At 39.6% G+C, this 19,841-nt stretch overlaps 1 protein-coding gene across 5 annotated transcripts in view; it reads right to left on the reverse strand.

The window, feature by feature from the left end:
• Window positions 1–19,841, reverse strand: part of MOB2 (MOB kinase activator 2) — an 884,625-nt gene that overhangs the window by 289,966 nt on the left and 574,818 nt on the right. Inside the window, exon 1 of one of the 5 annotated variants that reach the window (XM_044059672.1) lies at window positions 12,980–13,187. The exons of the other annotated variants lie outside the window; for them this stretch is intronic. Within the exon in view, the coding sequence (XP_043915607.1) occupies window positions 12,980–13,089 (110 nt within the window). The 5' untranslated portion in view covers window positions 13,090–13,187. Of the gene's footprint in view, window positions 1–12,979; window positions 13,188–19,841 lie in introns of those variants that run through there. 5 annotated transcript variants of the gene reach the window in all.

Genomic DNA, 19,841 nt, shown 5'->3' on the forward strand with positions numbered 1-19,841 from the left:
ACAAAACAGAGATAAGGGGTTTCAAGACCCCCACCCTCTATCTAAGCATCATGCGCTGAATCCACTGTTTATGTTGCTTAACAGCCCCAGGATTGGCCTGGTAAAACTGAAGCTATAATTCAAGAACTAGTCAAATGGGAAAAGCAGCTAAATGACTATGGCAAAAGCATAACACATGCCAGAAAAAGGAAGTAAAAAACTCAAAACTAGTGATGGTATGCATCCTGTTCTACATGGAAAAGCACTAGAAGAGGAACATTCTCCAGGCTATAAAAAGCACTGAAAATGCACAATCCTACCATCCAGTTTCCTGCTGAACTCAAAAAAAAATCATTACATCACAAAGAAAGCAATACCATTCAAGATGCAATATGACACACGCCTGAAACATAAGCCACATGTCACTGATGCCACTGTCAAACTTTAAAACAATTTTTCACAAACCCAGCACTGCCATTAGTGAAGCAAAATCAGTCACTGGGCAACAGACCAACAATCCCAGATGATCGGATAGCATTCTGATTGAAGCTGTAAAGGCCCGAGGATGAAAAACAAGTACATCATCATGAACTCCTTCACACAATCTGGAACAATGAGATGATTACAGAGAACGGAGAAATGGAGATATTCATACATTCTACAAAGGAGAGAAGTTGGTGTGAGGAAATTTTCAAGGCCTGGTTTGCTGTCCACTGCAGAGAAACTCCTAAGCAGTACTCAGCTGAGCAAGTCTAACTAGAATTCTAGAAAGTCTGGGTGTGCATAGATGGACATACTCAACACAAAACAGATGCAGGCTACAAGAGTTATCCAGTTCAGATGCAAAACAGCGATATTAAATTCTGTTAGCTTTGAGTACTTGTCATACCAAGGATACCTGCCCACTGGATATCAAACAAATGACACAGACCTTCAAACATCATCTTAAATAAAAGGCAAATGCAATGTACCAGGTTTGCAGTTTAACCCCTGCAGCATAAAAACTAGGCTTGTGATTACACAGAGTAAGGAAATGACAAGCAAAAAAATGCAGCCAATCAATGTCACATACGAAAAAAGAAAATCATGCCAGAAATGCATTACATTTCGAGGTACCTGAATGTATCACTATTGCAGCTTTACAAACAAGCACAATAAATGCACACTACAAGCATACAAAGGTTTAGCTTGCTCTGGGATAATACAGACACGTCCAGAATATTCTATGGTACAGTGTTACAGAATAATTTTAGCAATAAACATCAGTGTCAGACTTCTCTGATTCATGATGCACAGAAACGTACAGCAGCTTTTTGAAAGTGTGAAAACCATAACTACGATGTTCAGAACTGTGAAGCTACAAAGTCCAAGGATGTGCTGCATTAGAGTATTTCCCTTTACCCAAGGTGCATCAATCAGAGTTTGTATATACCAGCAGCAGTGGTGTGGAGGCACAGCCATTATGTCTGTGGGTATAGAAGCAAGTAAGGTGACTGAGCAAAATCATCTAGGTGTGTATGAAACAAACAAGGAAAAGTTTCTATAAACTAGACTTACAAGGTACAACAAAAACTCAATACAGCTACAGCTTTTGCAAGAACGTTTACACATACCATGAAAGACAAAAATAATATCTAACATGATAAATCAGAGGGAGTCTCTAGAAAAGGACCATGGAGACAGTCTCCCGACAGTTTAAGAATAGTGGTTGCTTTGAATTGATGGTTTAAGTAAATGTTAGGAGCATGCATTACTCTCAACCTCTCAGTGCATGAAATCTGGGCAAAGACCCCAAAATAGGGACAGAATTTAAATACTGCTCATATAAACTTAGGTGGTTTCTTAGAAAAACAGGTTTTGCATGATTATGAATTTTCTGAAGGATATAAAGTCTGAAACTCAAAAGTCTGTCATTATTTAGTATTATTTAGTGACTTCAATCTTCAATGATTTGCCAGAAAACCACAGATTTTATGAGGAAGAGACCAAAAAAATGAGGCAAAAATCTGGACATTGTGAAAATCTGTACAGTTGAGAGGTATGAAAGCATGTAAAACTATAGTGTGCAGACTGGCTCAGACCACTGGGGAAAACTGCACTGTGGGCCAAAGGACAAACTGAAGGAAGAAAAAATAGTGAGATATTTGTAAAGCAGCTTGTCCGGATCCTCCAGCAGTTGGGGAACAGTGGGCACATATCCATGAACCTCAACTTGTTGAAGAGGTCGGCCACATAAACAGACCCTGTTATGGCCATGATAACAAGGGTAAACAGGCAGACACAGACAGTTTATTCTATCTGCTGTGCCTGGAGAAAACCCAAGTGGTCACTAGCGCTTTGTGGCAGCTGTTTCATCTGAACAGATCAATCAGGGGTTTACTGGTCTGCATGAGGTCATGTAACACTCCCCAATATTTAAGCAGGAGTTGGTGGAATCAAACCAAGGTCTGAATATTAAGTTGTTTCAAAAGTTACACTTGTGGTACAATGATTTGGTGAAACAACGGTGAGATTGCGTTGGTTTGGACATATGCTGTGGAGGGATGCTGGGTACATTGGGAAAAGGATGCAAAGGATGAAGCTGCCAGGTAAGAGGAAAAGAGGAAGGTCAAAGATAAGGTTTATGGATGTGGTGACAGAGGACATGCAGGTGGTTGGTGTGACACAGCAAGATGCAGAGGACAGAAGGAAATGGAAACGGATGATCCCCTGTGGCGACCCCTAATGGGAATAGCCAAAAGAAAAAGACCACCTCCAAGAGGTACATCTATGGAAATGCTGCTGGAATGTGGTTTGTACTACTACAGACATGGCTAGCATTCAACATTCCTGAATCTGTGTGCCAAACCATTTTTTTTCCAAAGATGGTGAATGCATGGAAAAAGGCAGTATGTGACATCTCTGAAATCGCATTTCTGTTTTGCCATGAATTTCTGGATATGTTCGCTATACATCTGCTCAGGTATGTTCGCATTCTTAGTATACCAGGGGTAGCGAGACAGTTGGGAGTTTTAGGCTGCACTGCCCAGCCAATTTCATTTAATAATATACATCATTCTGACACAAGCATACAAATGAAAAATGCTGGTGGTCTACTGCAAAGAAAGTCTGCTGCAAGGCCCAGATGACAAACTATAAAAGTGGTGCATTTTTTCTTTGATTTTTAGCATACCCAGACACTTTACATGCCTAACTGCAAAGCAAAATACACACAAAAAAATCACTATTATGCCCAACTTTTTAGTCTTCTAAGAAAATCTCTAAAATGTACTAAAAATCTGAAATTAGCCACTGTAACAGCAATATGGGTAGTTTTCCATTAACGGGGCAACAGTGTTCGTGAAACAGAATTGTTGCTGCGAAGCCGGCCCAGAGAAGTACCTAAACTTCAGTTAAACACCACCATTTTATTTTTGTGAAACAGCATACAAATTAAAATTTATCACATTACAGGGGTTTCTGTTCAAACTCATTTTTGGATTTGGCAGCACTATGCACAAATATAATACACTAAGTGTAGTTTGCATTATAGCACTTTCACTGAAAATCCAATGGAGTATTGCTATTTGAGGAATATGAATTCACCTAGATATGATCGTATCGTGCAAACTTGAGTGTCATTCATCTGTTAAAACGTGTTTCAGCTCATCTGCCCCACCCCACCCCACATCCCTTCCTCTTAGTTATGTGATGCCTATATGCCTGTGTGAGGTTCAACAAAGTCCTCGGTAAGGGAGTAAGGGGTGTTAAACTGCTATATGCTACACAATCATAAAAAAAATACTGTACTTTGTGGTAACACGTGCGCAGTGATTATTGGAATGAGAGTTGCAGTATCCTTGGCACTCTCAAAACACAGGCACCCCGGATTAATTTCCCCTTCTATGCAGTCCAAAAAGCACCATTCTGTATTTGCTTGCATCTCTCCCTTATTCAGTCTAACTTTCACAAATGTTTCATGAAGAGCAGACCAAAAATACAAAACTAACATCTGGACAGTTTCATAAGCTTAGGTACTTCTCCGGGCAAGCTTCGCAGCAACAGTTCTGTTTCGTGAAGAATGTTGCCCTGTTAATGGAAAGGTTAGTGGTCATATTTTAGTGTGCAATGGTGCAAGATAAGAACCGAGAACAATCTGTGGGTATAGAAGGCACCCTGGCTTTTTATATAAAATATATCATTCGCATATATTACTCTAATTTTTTTTTTAATGTGACAGCATCTTATTTTAAAGTGCAAAACATCAGTTTCAGTAAATGATCTAACTGAACCTTGGTGGGGTCTCACCATATCTTAAAATATACCCTTCCATATACATACAAATAATGGCTGAAGGTGTTATGCCCAAGTGATAGTGGCTTAGCTCTAACCCCCCAACGTACACTTGTATAACATATAAAAATTAGTCATCTTCTCTGTCCTGCCTCTTATCAGTTCTGGGTCACCTGTGCCTAATGGGACTTCTAAGTACAGACTTAAAAATCAGGCAGAGCACAGCTACTTCACTAAATGTCAACGTGTTCCCAACTATTCATGCATTTTTACTGCAGTTACGAGGGAAGGCGGCCACGGTGGTGCAGCAGTTAGTGTTACCACCTCATAGCAAGAGGTTCGATCCTCGGCTGGGGTGCCTTCTGTGTGGAGTCTGCATGTCCTCCCTGTGGTCGCGTGGGTTTCCTCCGGTTTCCTCTCACATCCCAAAGACATGCTCTAGGTGGATTGGACACTCTAAATTGGCCCTAAGTGTGAGTGTGGGCATGTGTGTTTCTTCTGTGGAAGGTTGGGCGCCAGGCTGGCAACTCGACACCGTAAAACTCCACTGCCAATCATGAGCAGACAGGTGATCCGCTGTGGCGACCCCTAACCGGGAAAAGCCGAAAGAAGTATAAGCTCGCTTTCTTATATGTAAAGAAAAACATTGTTTGAGTTAAATGCATTTAAATTCTACAACACAAGAAAAGCACTTCCAACTCACTATCGTGTACTTTGGCCATGAGGGACACAAAGGAAACGCGATGCTTTACAGACCACACAGATGCTACAAAGCAGCAAACAAGATATAGTCTGCCATTTATAGGCTCAGCCTGACTGAACTGATCTGACCCAAGTGTTACTAATCTTAAGCAAACAACGTGGAAACCATGAAGAATGAAACAGGACAGGTCAGCTTAGCTTAATCAGAGCTCCTGTTAATTTCTGTAAAAAGGCACATGACCTATAAACTTTTAGAATATTTTTCAAGCACAGCATATATGCTTCTTTTATTCCGAGATGCATAAAAATCTGCAGCTGCCACATTCAGGAAACAGCAGCTGTTTACTTCTCTTGCCAACCCAACTTTAAAACAAGGAAACTGAACAGTAGTGTTGCAACAGGCTTGTCTCAAGTTGCATACTCAATGTTTTAAACTTTCAGCTGTGGTAATGCAGTTTGTGATGACTGACCATTACATTATTTCCAACTACCTTGTGAAGGTTGAACATGAGCAACAGTATTTGCAGTGGTCACTTACAGGCTGTCAGTGTGCTGCACACAATACTGTAGTGTATGCATCTTAACTGATGCATGTTTCAAAATGGTTTCCCTCCACTGGCATTACATCAACCATCATGTGACTTGTTTAGAGTTCTTGCACATTCCCAGCAGACTGGAAATCCACTGGGAGATGCAGAATGCATATACACTGTGATGGTAACCCAAATAAATCAATCAAGTGTTTCAAAATTCAAATGTGTAAAGTCAACACTGTTTGAGAAAATATCAAGGACATGAAACTAGTTTATTGTGAATTAATGCAATTCTCGCTCAACACATACATGTATTTTTTTTTTAACCACAAATAACTGGACAGTGCATAAGGAAGATGGGAATGTATTTTTCCCCGTGTTCTAACCTTACTCTCTCAATGATCACAATTCACTAGGTATGTCTCACCTCGTACAGATGTTCCTGTTTCTTTCCTGGAATGGCACTCCATCAACCGGCAGACTCCCCAACCTGCTGGGAGGTACACATACTGTCACCCTTCTTTAAGGGCCACAGACTGAAGCTTCAGTGGGCAGGTCAGGGTGGACGCTGCCGATCATGAAGTAGCTGCTCTGAATGTCCACTGGAAGTGTGATGTGCAATCCTATTAATGTGACACTATGGAAAGGACATCTGCCACACAACCTTTCTTAGATGATCCATTCTTCGTATTTCCACTTGTATTCTTTGTCTGGCTGTTGTGGAAGTTGTCTCCTCCAATAAGGGTAGAGGAACAGGCCTGTGGCCACTTCATCCTATTCACTACTTGATACTGCTTAGAACTTCAGTGCTTTAAAGAACTAGAACACTAGCAGCAAAGTACCCAACCAATATGTCAATCTGGCACGGTCTATAAAAAACATAGTTATTCTAAATATATGAAAACATTTTTTGCCACAACTATCCTCCATCTAACCTCGAGTTACCAGTTATCAGCTCCTTAACTCATCTGCTGTCACCTGTTGCTCCCTACCACAGTATCTGCCCATACTTTCCCAGGGAGCAGAAATCTTACAAGTTTTAGAGGAGGAGGATGAGAACCATTTGCTATGCTGTGCTGCCTATGGAGTCAAAGAAAGTTATTTTTTTCCTGGTTTTGTGCCCATCTTCTCACACACACGGCATGCGATGTGCCACTACTAAAGATGTGCACATGTATGAATGTACAGCTCTGCCCTCAGCAAACCAGCAGCAGAATTCTAGTTCCACACCTTCTGAACCCCCTTCACAACCATAAAAGGCTAAAACACTCGCCAGTTAAACCATTCCCCTCTGGTGCCCAAACCACTAGGCAGACCTGGGCAGCAAATGGCACAGGTGTGCATCTTGCCCTCATGCAAGTAGACCAGCATGACCAGTTACACAACTGTTCTTAACTGTCTTAAATACATGTGATTAAAACGTAAATGTTAACTCTAGGGTCCTTACCAAAAAAATAGTGTGTGTGTGTGTGTGTGTGTGTGGGGGGGGATGACACTGTATTTGAAGTGCAAATAAATATAATTATTTACTTATTTAACAAGAGGGGGATTACTTTATCAATTAACATGCAGATTGATTTTAACCAAATTATTCTCAAGACAATATTACAACTATTTTTTTTTTTATTTTCACATACAACTCTTGAGGTCTAGGTCTGACAGTGAAACACTACAAACAAACCTACTGGTGCAGGAGAGGCTTTCAGATGAAGAAGAATATCCACCATTTGCTGTATCACTACCCTAAAGCTGAAAAAATTGCAAAAAAGTAGAAAGATCCCCATGTACGTTAATACCAGGGAAGTACACATTACAAAACTAATTTGTTTCATGCTTGCCAAACATTATGTCACTATTACTCACAAGCTTATGTCACAGTCATTAAAACTGCAATTTAAAGTAGTGTGCACAAAACTGTAAAGCATAGATGAACACTAAAAAGTGGCACGGCATGCTTCTATTGCCACATTCACTGATGGAATCTTCCCATGTTGCAAACGTGCAAGTTGACCGCTCATCATTCCTGCTGCCTGAGGGCTGTCAGCTCTCAGTCGTTGCTTCTAAATGACTGCTGCCTATTTTATCAGGTGAGCAAACTACTTAAATCTTTCATCACATACAAACAATATCCAGCAGCACAACACAGAGCACTAAAGCTACGATTCTATAGTCCTGGGTTTTATTCTTCCAATTTTAAGTTCATTAGGAGAACGCATTCCTTGGTAAACCCTGTGAAAAAGAGGACTTACACCTAATGGACTTTAGTTCTTTTACTAACTGCAAAATGTCATCAGTTGCTAATTACTCAGCGGTTGACGCATGACATACTGTACTAATCTAGTAACAGAAGGTAGGCAGGCTTATGGGCAAGGCATGGCATAGCCCTATTTATAAGCACCAGAGCGCCTCCTTCTGATAGAGCAATGCATTGCTTGGGTACACACAAATTAATGCAAACAAACTGCTTTCCATATGGTTCTGAAGTTAAAGTTCACCCTAGCATAAACAGCATGGCTATGCAGAGCAGTGCATCCAAAACAGGTTTACTATGGTTCATCATGTTTTTAGACCTAAAAAGAATGATCATATCAAAACTTATCAAAATTGCAAAGTTAAAAATAAATTCATTTTGCTTCTTGGGGAGAGGGGTGGGACTGGACAAACTAAGAGGAGGTTAACGTACTATAGAAAATAAATAATTTTTCCTTCGAGTTATATGACCGCACAACACTAGATGGAGCAAGCAGCAATATACTAGCTCATTGAAAGCATGCAAAAGCTACCTAACAGCATCAATATTTTGAGATCCCACTAAGGAGCTGACCACAAACAGTACTGTTTTCACCAAACACTCCAACAACCTGCTGTATTGTCTTTTAGGAAACTATTCCAAGTTCTAAACAGTTGTGTGGAAGAGTGGTGACTCCTCCCAAACTGCACTGAATATAACTGAAGGGAATAAATCTCCCCCTTCTAAATACTTCCAACAAAAACATAAAAAAGCAAACAAACATACTGCAGTCAGATGACAAGTCTGCTTAGGGACAACTACATCCTCTGCACACATTTATCTCAGAATGTGCTTTCCTTCCTACAAAATCCCTGTATTGCCATATACAAGTAAAGGACGACCTTGCAGCTCCTCATCCCGTACACTTCATTTTTATTCAGCTACCTGGGCATGTACCTCATAGTATTCTGCAAGAAGTATTGATGATACTTTGTATAGGAGCTTATGTTCCTGACTTCTGCACCATACTTCCCCTCGCTAGACTAATGACCCAAGAAAAGACTACGTATCCAGGTACTGGTAAGCTCTGCCATCGTTCCCCCCAACTCAGGCCAGAAACTTCAGGTTCCCTGTAGTTGCAGGCTTACTGTGAAGAACTAAGCCATCTGTTGTCACAACTGAATGAGCATGTGAGAATGGGATGCCATGAAATCTGATGAAGGGAGGAACACTGGTGGAAGAGGGATGCAAGGTAGGGTTGCCACTTTTTCAAATGCCATAAGTATGTCATTTTGCAGAACAAACTATTCTGATTTCACTTTTTTGTCAAAATAAAAACTCAACTCTTTGTAACCGTTTTTCATATTAAGATGTTTGGTGTACAAATTTTTTTTACGCAGCTATTAAAGGAAAGTTAGAAAACAGTTTTGGACAGACTCAAAGCAGTTAGGTTCCTGCCTCATAGCTCTTGGTTCTCATGTTCAGTTCCCAGACAGGGAGACAACTGGGCTATGTATGAATTTTCACAGAGTGCTCCTGTTTGAGGCCAAAAACAAGCAGTCAACATGCACTGCTAATCCTTTATAATGCCTATAGGTATGCATGAAATGCAAGAAAGATTTCACGTGCCTTTGTGTCCTGCAATGGACTGGCATCCTGTCCAGAAAGGATTCTCTACCTTGTGCTACTGTTTATCATGATATGCTCATGGCCTTAAAGCAATCCTTAACTGGATAAAGTATCTATCAGAGAATGAATAATTGAAGATTTATGTACACTTATAAAGTCTTTTTTAGTACAACAAAGTTTTTGCTTGGTTACAATGTCAAGCATTCCTCCCTTGCCCCATTAGCTCCTGTATTCAACTTACCTATATCCTGTCTGCTGTCTCCTCCTCTCTTAAGGTGTCAACTGTTGGTGGCACTCCATGCCTACTGGACTACTTGATAACATGAACAGAAGGTGGCTTTGTATTAGAAACGTACCTCACAGGACGCGCAGTAACAAGTCCCACCCAAACCCTGTCCACCATCAAAGTAAAGTAATATTCAGCTGATGGTGGCATGAACATTCATTGTCTATTTGCAGTTTGCCCTTTTCCTCGAGGTAGTGTGATCTTGGTGTTGGTATATTTAATTTGCGAGGGATGCAGGGGGGGGGGGGCTTGCTCCACTGCAAAAACAACGGAAAAAATACAAACCAAGGGAAAATACTTATAGTCTTTTCCATACCACAACATGCCTATTTTGCCTGTCGATCACTGAGGGTAGGCCCACATTTGTGCAGACCGGCCTGCGAGGTACTTTTCTAATACAATGCCCAGAAGAACTCAAAGCATGCAACTGGCAAAAGTGACAAGTGCAACAACTGGCATGAAACAGAACTTTACCCATTTTTAAATCAGGAAAAAAGATAATTAAGCAACTTAAAACTTGCTGGTTACAAAAATAGCTAAATAAATTTGAGTAGGCACATGTCCAGCTGTGCATAATACATTCAACAACTCTGCTTTCAAATGATATGCAAAACAATTTTTTTTTCTGCATGTACCTCCAGAATACTGTTGTACCTCCACAGTACTGTAGTTTGCTGCCTTGAATTAATTCACACATGTGTTGCTAGCTTCCTATACTCAGGTTTTACAGTCCACTAGTCATGGTCAACAACTACTGTCTCTGCCAGCCAGTTTCCAGTCACAAATGGAACTAAACTACTCAAGTACAAAAATATTTTGAGCGAGACCACAAAACATTCTTACTAATAAATATACTGCTAATACTTCAACTGTAACAAATCAGTACAAATCTAGAGAACACCCACCCCCTGCCGGTACTACTCAGTGTAACAAAGCAACAATGAAGCCAATTTACTCACATTCACACAGTAAACAATTGAATCTTACTTCCTCTAAGTTAATAAAGCTAGATTCCTTTCATCCACCAGGCAACAACAGGAAAAGACCAGATTTACTGTATGCACCAGCTTTTTTTTTCTTCTCTCTGGTTTTTTTGTATGCATCTGTTTACAGTTAGAAGTGCAAGAAAAAGTCAGCAGCAAAGAACTTATTTTTTTTCTAAATGTTCAGTTTCTTTGCTAGGTTGATGAGCTACAAAATGCTGCTGGTAATGTTTTACTTAAAGCCTTTAACAGTGTAGCATCTGTACCATGTTGTATGTTCCCCAGCAGATGTCCAGGATATCAGACAGTTGTCATAGTTTAATGTCATTATAGTGTGAACCATGTCCTTAAAGCTTTGTAGCCTAATTTAGCTCAGAAAGTCAAGCCAAATCCTTGGGAGCAAAAATAAGAAATATATTAGCACTGCTGAGTAAAACTGTTTTATTTAAAACAGTTGTTCAGGTATACAAATGTGCCAAACTGTACAACAATTGGTTCTTTATGTACTCATTTTGGGATCAGCAGTTTTCAAGGCAGACTTTTTACAACAACCAAAGAAGAGTAAAAAGCATGTGTGACCTGATAAAATATATACACAACAGCCCAGTATCGATCAAATACAGTCAGAAAAAAAAAATTCAAATAAGAGAAATGTGAGAATACCAAACCAGTACACAGCAGCGAAGTGAATGTTTGGGGAAGTGGGGGTGGGGGGCACAGAATGTATCCTAGGCCACCAGCTCTAACTTTTCTCAAGTTCTAACGATTTAAGCCTCATTTAACATAACTTCTCATTATGTGTATTCATGTTACAACATGAGTTGGACATTTCTAAGAACATTTCATGGGTATTGACTCACTGATTTACAGTAAAGCAGCACATCGGCTGTGGAAAACAGATGTGATTTATTATTGCATGTGGTAATGTACAGAACGGAACATTTTTCCCCAAAAATTCTGTACGGTTGTAACACTATTCCAGCTTAAAAAGTTTTTTCTGTAAAATTCATAGCAAAAATCGGCAATGAAAACGTCAACCTTTTTTTAGCTACAAAATTAGCTTTCCTGCACACCTTCACATACCTCTAAACCTTCAAGATTTTCTCATTTTTGGTTTGTTCTTTATAAAATTTGTGGTTTTCTGTCAAAGCTCTAAAAACTGAAGTCACTAAATAATGAACTACATTTGAGTTTCAGACTTCATATCCTTCTGAAGATGTATTCCAACACAAATCCTTATTCTAGCAATTTTCTAAGTTTATAACAGCAATAAAAATCTGTCCATATATTTGGGCCTTTCTCCCCCTCATTATTTTATGCTCTGTCCAGACTTCTTGCGGTAAAAAGGTATGTACAGTTGGTATGGCTTCATTTCGGGATCCATTTTTAGGGAACCACTTCTGAAGTTAACACAAGCAACTTTTTTGTTAGGAAAAAAATCAAATCAACTGCTGGTTCTAAGACGTAATATCTTAAAACAAGTCTCAATTTTACATTGGAAGAAAAAAAACAAGGGAGAAACGACACAAACAAATAGTTAATAACCATTAAAATACTAAGCATTATGAAAGAACCTACAGAGCACCTTTATGAAATCAGATGCCATTTTTTTACCAAAAAATCTTTTATATTTACGTAAATTCTGTTGAAAAGGAAGCATTTTGTTCCAACTCATTATCATACAGCAACTGTCAAGACAAGCTCCAGAAAGACCAACTGCCTCCAATGTTTCTCTTTCAGCAGTCTTTCTTCTCTGTTAAATGTCACACTGAGTTTTTATTTTCATTTCCCCAGCTTTTCAAACACATTTTGTCCCAACAAGCACAGTCACAAGAGCTTAGCTATTAGAAGAAATCCCCTAAGATACATGACAATTATCCTAGTCTGTTGACAACTAACCTCTGAAATGGACTAACATTTAAAGACCTTACTGTACATGTACAACACAATGTACTAGTGTGTAACCAGTGCAACAAGGCTTCAATCTTTTCAGTCCATTCAGCTTGACAGCACCCCCCAAACACATACATCAATTCAAACCTCTGAATAAGCATTTATTTAACAGTAGTATTAAGTAACTCAAAACTTCTTGGTTTTACTTCTCTTTTCTGAACATACGCACATAAGAAATCATAACACTTAATCTGCCACTGACATTGGTCCAGCTAGTTTAAACTTTCCCCCTTCTTTAGATTACAAAAGGCAACTGACACAATGTAGAAGTACTTCATAGCATTGCTTTTGATGACAAACTTTGTAAATCTCTGCAAGCAAACAGAAAACAGTACTTACAGTTCTAAAAACTGAAACAAAACCAGCACCACGTGGAATATCTAAAGAGGACAAAGCCTGCATTTTTTTTTACCTTAACACTTTTCCCATAGCTTGAAGCAACATTTTGCAACTTAATCCAGTTTTGGGGCTCTGAGTAAGCAAAGTTCGTTCTCCAGGCAGACTGCAGTGATCCCCAACCATGATAACAGTCAGAAAAAAAAGAGAGTAATCCAGGTCCGTTGATTTCTCACTTTCTCTTCTTGCCTGGCTTGCTGTCTTCCTGAGAACCAGTTAGACCATGTAGGGCAGGCTTTGACATTACAACTGTATTTTAGCCAGCCTCCAAAGTAAGCCAATCAGGAATAGGTCAGGGAGTGATTTCGCAGGCAACATCATATGCCTAGAGGTACAGACAGCCTTCTCTTTATGCTACAGCTCAACACAGACGCTCAGTAAATAAGGACTCAAAAGGCCATTCAGCAAAGGCAAACAGGAAAACATTGAAAATGTGGCAAGTGACTCAGTAAACATATCAAGTATCCCCTTGTGGACATGTGCACTAAACAAAAGACCAACTTAGTTTTAAAGTATGTTTTGTCTTTGTGCATGTTTATTTCTTGCTAAGATTGCTTCACTGGGGTGAACATGAGTGTACCACCACTCAGGGGACATGTGGTGGACACAACTAACCTGGCTCAGTGTTACAATAGGTATTCAAACCTACAAACTTACATTTCCAACTTGCCACTTGGACACCTTTAGTAACAGGGTAGTGTTTTTTTTAAGTTGCTCCCTTTGAGTATCCAATAATAACTATAAAATTAGTCTTTTAAAGGCAACAAGTAGGCAATTGCACTGTTGTATGAATGGACCTCTTTCAGGTCCAAACACCACAAACATTCACATAACATTGAATCACTTATTAGCAAAGACTTCATCACAATAACTTGTCTTATGAACTGCAACCCCCGTCTGAACCTCTACTGCGATTTAACCTGTTCAACAACCAATAAGGTACTGAATGACTGCAGTACTGCTTCATACTTCTCAAATGGCCAGATTTTTGCAGAATGTCCAGCTTTTTGCCTAATATTTTTGGTATGCTCCTCATAAAAGTTGACTTTTTGCCAAATCATTGAGAACTAAAGTCACTAAATAATGACAAATTTGAATTTCAGACTTCATAGCCTGCAGAAAATACATGCTAAGACAAAACCTTTAATTCTAGCAGCTTTCTAAGTTTATAAGAGCAGTATTTAAAATCTGCCTGTATTTCTGGTCTTTTGTCCCCTCATCAGCTCTGTTTTTGTCCAGATTTATTTTGCTAAGAGGTTGAGAGCTAAGTACTGGGTTTGAAGCTGGGCAACAGCAGCCTGGTGTTCAATGCAGGTCATCTTTATACTGCTGCATACCAACCTCTAACTCAAGATACCCTGTCATTCTCCAATGCTGTGGCAAGCTCATAATGCAATTAATGAGTGCAGCCAAAGCTAGTCGTGATCCTCTTCCCCGGGGAAAGCAGACTGTGTATGCATGTCTGGTTCTATTCCCCACCTTCCACCACAGTCAGCCTTCTGATGTCAATAAGTTCTGAAGTCTGGGGAAGTAGGCAGTTTAGCTGTAAGCTACTCTTCTCTGCTAGCAGATTATAGACATTTGACACAAAAGGCACACCCACTTTTTTCTCCAACATACTCACTACTATACGCAACATGGTAAAGTAATTTTGGTGACTTGCACAGTGCATCATACTACAGAAATGGTAGCTGCAGGATTCAAACTCAAGGCTGTAGACTTTAGGCTGGCAATCTGACCTCCAAGCCCCAAATCATTCTTGCTCTCTTTATCCCCATTCAATATACAGCATCGCTCAAGTTTACCTTTTACCACAACCTGGCAAAGATTTACACACACACACACACACAAAAAAAAACAGTTGACCTCTTACAGACAGCACAGCATTTTCATGTAACAGACTGTACTTGCATCAAAACATGCAATATAAGGAAGTGGGACACTAAATGATGTAGCAATGCCAGGTAAATAGAAAAAAAAACCCACTCTATGACTTATGCAAAGTGCTAAGAATTTTGGCCTCACATTTTGCCTTGCTCCTTCCACATTTATTGATTTTCTTCTAATTTTCCTCAAAGCTTGATCTGTACAACGGTCTATACATATTTAATAAGTATAATAAGGCCAAGCAAAAATAATGTATCACTATGTGGGGGTCTACTATCCAAAGGCCTACCATTACAAAAAGTACTCTTCTTTTGGGTACCTGCTGCAAAACTTTGAGGTTCAGTGGTGTGAGTAGCTAAAGCAGTAAAACAAAAAATACCTAAACGTGCACAAACCTGTTGACATAAAAAATGCATACAAATCTCTATGTCCGACTCAAAGATATTAGATTATCCTTTCAGAAAAATCTGTTGCAAATATGTACAAGAGATAAAACTATTTATCACAGTATGCAAGCAAGGATCAAAAGTGTTGCCTTTTTTCATTTGAGTACTAATGCTTCTTTGAGCGAAATGAAACTACAGCAATGAGGGAACTAGATAAAGCAAGAATCAAAAGTGTCTAAAGAAATACCATATTATCTATCACCCAGTGTACGATAACATGAGATGTGTTCAAGAAAGAAAATGATCGCTGTTTCATGGGGTCGTATCTGATTTTATTTTTTTTTTTTTAATGTGTGCTTCATTGTCTTCCTGAGTTGTAACTGAGGAGCCCTATGCATCAGTCTACCCTTTTTCCATATTCACTTATACTTAAGTGTATAAAGCATGTTCCGATACAGACAGTGAGGGCATAAATGCATATTTTTTGCATTTGAATTCTTCTCTAACTTTGGAGCTGTTTTTGACTATGGAATCACATGCGAAAATTACAACATAAGCATACTTACCTGGTTACCAAAGAAAATAAGTATGCCAATTATTTTATATATTTCTGGCATTATTTTATGTTTTTCATCTGTCCTGAAACTGCTTCCTCCCTATTCCTGCGGTGTTTTGTGTTATCTGATTGCTTCAAGGCTTGCTGATTTAAACATAGTTTCGGTTTGTTAATTCTTGCATACACTGTTGGAAACTCCTGGCGTTCTGGCTGAAGTGTGATTCTCAAACAATCTGGAAATATATCGCTGATAAGTATATTTCTTGGCATTTTAACCTTTCAGAGTTCTGCACTGTCTTAATTTTGCCTGACTGAATTATTTTATATATTTTCTGGCATTGTTTTATGTTTCTCATCTGTCCTGAAACTGATTTTTTTTTCCCTGCTCTCCCACCCTATTCTTGTAGTGTAATAGTTGGTGGCTTTGCAGTTGCCCACCCCTACTGTAAATTTAATCTGGGACACCCCTCCCAGTCTGGTGTTCACTCTACTTAACACAGAGAAAACATTTGAGAAGGCCACCCCACTTAGGTTCTTTAACCTTGAATTTATCGTCTGCTCCTTCTTCCTCTCTTCTTGCACTTTACTAAAAAAAATAAATAAAATAAAAAAATTGCACTTTACTTTTAAGAAGAGGCAAAAGCAAAATACTCAATTGTATTCTGCTGCATTCATTACTGCTTGGTAGTAGCCTGATTAAATTTCAACTGTTATTCTAAGCCTTTTGGTTTAAGCACTTGGGCTTCAGACCAGTTGTTTTACATTAAGAAGGTTTGTGGTCTGCACTGTTGTGCCAGGACAGGTAGCTTACATCCTTCGAAGTTGGGAACTGCTGATTGAGGGCTCAGTGTCTGTTATTCTAAAAGTGTATTAATTCTGGTTTAAGCACTTGGGCTTCAGACCAGTTATTTTACATTAAGAAGGTTTGTGGTCTGCACTCTTGTGGGAGGAGAGGCTAGCTTCTAACCCTCTGAGCTTGGAATTTCTGGTTAAAGGATTATTGTACCTGCTTATTTGAACTGTTTCTTTATGAACTTGGTGTGCCTTGTTTGCTGTAGCATAGACTAGATTCAGGCATGCTGAATCTAACTTTGTGTTTGTATAACTTGAGCACTAATCCAGGCCATCTTTTTTGGGGAAGGTTCCCCTGCACCCTAGTGGCAGGAGTGGGCAGTTAGAACTTGACTGAAGACTGTAGAATAGGCCTCTCAGTTTTGAGCTTTTTTACTTGTTAATTGGGTAATTTGTTTAAATCAGTTTTATATATATATATATATATATATATATATATATATATATATATATATATATATATATATATATAATTTACACTTTATGCTTTTACTGTATTTGTGTTTCTTCCTACATTATTGCTTTAATTCTGCTGCATTTATTACTGCTCGTCAGCAGCCTGATTAAATTGTAACCGTTATTATAGGCCTTTAGTTGAAACACTTAGGCTTCAGACCAGTTGTTTTACATTAAGATTTGTGGTCTGCACTGTTGTGGCAGGACAGGTAGCTTACATCCTTCTAAGTTGGTAGTTGCTAATTGAAGGCTTAGTGTCTGTTATTCTAAAAGTGTATTTGTTCTGGTTTAAGCACTTAGGCTTTGGGCCAGTTATTTTACATTAAGAAGGTGTGGTTTGCACCCTTGTGGAAGGAGAGGGGAGAGTCTGCCCTTCTGAGCTGGGAGTTCTGGTTATAGGCTTATTGTGTCTGCTTATTTGAACTGTTTCCTTCTGAAATTGGTATGCCTTGTTTGCTGTAGCATAGACTAACTTCAGACCTGCTGAATCTAGCCTTGTTTGTATACCTTGAGCACTAATCCAGACCATCTTTTTTTGGAGAAGGTTCCCCTGCACCCTAGTGGCAGGAGTGTGCAGTTACAACTTCTGATCGAAGACTGCTGGAACGGGGCTCAGTAATTGGTTAATTTGTTTTAATCAGTTTGCTCATTTGCTGCTATTAAAAAAAAAATAAACTTCATGCATTGCCAGGGTTAAACTATTCCTGGCGCGATTAAGTCTGCTATTCAAATTTGCCCTTAGAACTAGCCAGTTTTTTTTTAGTTTTAGCACTCAAATCTGTTTCTTTGAGCTCAGCACTTGTTCAGAACTTGTTGTAAGCACTAAATAAGCTACAAATTACTACAGCACTCAACTTTCCACACTTGTCTAGAGGAAAACAGTTTTTAGTACTTAATAAATAAGCACCTATCCAGGCATGCCTAAGGGTCAGCTCCCAGTGTTTTCTCCTGTCTACCTGATGAATCTGGGCATCTTGGGGCAATGCAGCAATTGCCTCATGTACACAGACAACTCTCTCCTCCTACCACCCAACACCACAACCTGTGAGAGATGCACTTATATAGCCAAACTGGAAGCAAAGCTCTCTTCACCCAAGACTGGATTAGACAGTCAAGAGGAGACGTTAAACACTTGCACCACACCACACTCATCACATAGTCCCTCAAAACCTACACCACCAAAGCACAGGTATAGCAACACAAAACACACACCTACATTCATGGAGGCTCTCAATAAAAATCTGCTCAAGCAACTGAGACCTCCAAAGCAGAAACGCAAGCAACCTCCATCCTCCAACATAACCCAAACACAACAAACTCTGTGTGCCATTCAACCACAGCCCATAAGACATAACAATGTACCCAACACTCTAGTCATAGGTGACTCTATAGTCAGGCACACTGATGTTCCACTCACCAGGCTAAACAAGGAGAAAGTTACTGTCAGCTGCCTGTCGGGTGTCAGGATCTGCCACAAAACATGACATGATTGATAGACCACGATGCTTTGCCAGAGATGGCCTGCACCTGTCACCCTTGGGATTCTGGATACTGGCTAAGGCTCTTGCCACCCCTATAGTGCCTTTTTTAGGCAAGGTTTAAATGACAAATTCACCACCATAACAGGACAAGCAAGCAAAATCAGAGGGTAATGCTACTCAATGCTAAAAGTCTAAACCTCAAAATGCATTCACTCGAGGCACTCCTTAAAATGGAGAACCGACATCTGTGCAGTGACAGAAAGCTGGTTCAAGGATCTAGAGAGCACCCCTGCATTACCAGGCTATCACTCATATCACACCTTTCGGCCACCTAACCTAGACCAAAAAACTAAAGGTGGAGGCGTGTCCACATTCATTAAGGATATCCACACCTCTAGGCTAGTTGCTCAGCATAATTCATCAGAGATTATCCAAGTGGAACTAACTCTGGGCAAGACCACAATCCAAATTGTAACTTGCTACAGATCCCCCACCAAGCCCCAGGATTCCCACTCCTCATTTCTTGATACACTGGAAAATATTAGGGTACAACCCAACACCCTAATAACGGGCAATTTCAACTACCTCACCATTAACTGGGAAAACTACTCGTGTACCAACTCTTTTGCTCAACATTTTCTGGAATTCATAAATACCAATGCCTTGGATCAACTTATCCAAGCCCCCACCAGGGGCAGCAATATCCTAGATCTGGTCATTATCAACATGGGAGACCGGTGTTCCACACCAAAGGTCAATTCCTCATTGGTTAGATATGACCACAAGCTAATCACCCTAGACATCCACATCCTGCCTCCCACCCTCCATTAGGGAAACCACCACAAAAAATGTCTCCAAAGCCAACTTCACGCTTCTTAAGACAGAAGTGGCAAACTTCACGACACCCATGCAGACAGACAATAGAGGTACGACTGCTGAATCCTACACAAATGCATTTTATAAGCACTTACACGACTGACATGGATCGTGCTATCCTTAACAGAACCAAGATACTATCCTCCAAAAAAAGGATCTAATCTGGTAGTCTCCTGCTATAAAACTCAACAGAAGAAAAAAAAACTGTTGCAAAAAAAAGAGTAAAATCCCATGACTGGAGGAACTCCCTGGTCAGCTTCAGTAAGAAGCCTAGATCCCTCATAAAATCCTCCAAAGCTACTTACGAAAACAAAATTGCTACTGATTCTAAAGACAACCACAAAGCATTCTATAGCTATATCAAGAATCTCAATGGCAACACTA

Source organism: Protopterus annectens, chromosome 17.part0, assembly GCF_019279795.1.
Source record: "Protopterus annectens isolate FY-2018-M chromosome 17.part0, PAN1.0, whole genome shotgun sequence".
Lineage (NCBI taxonomy): Eukaryota > Metazoa > Chordata > Ceratodontiformes > Protopteridae > Protopterus > Protopterus annectens.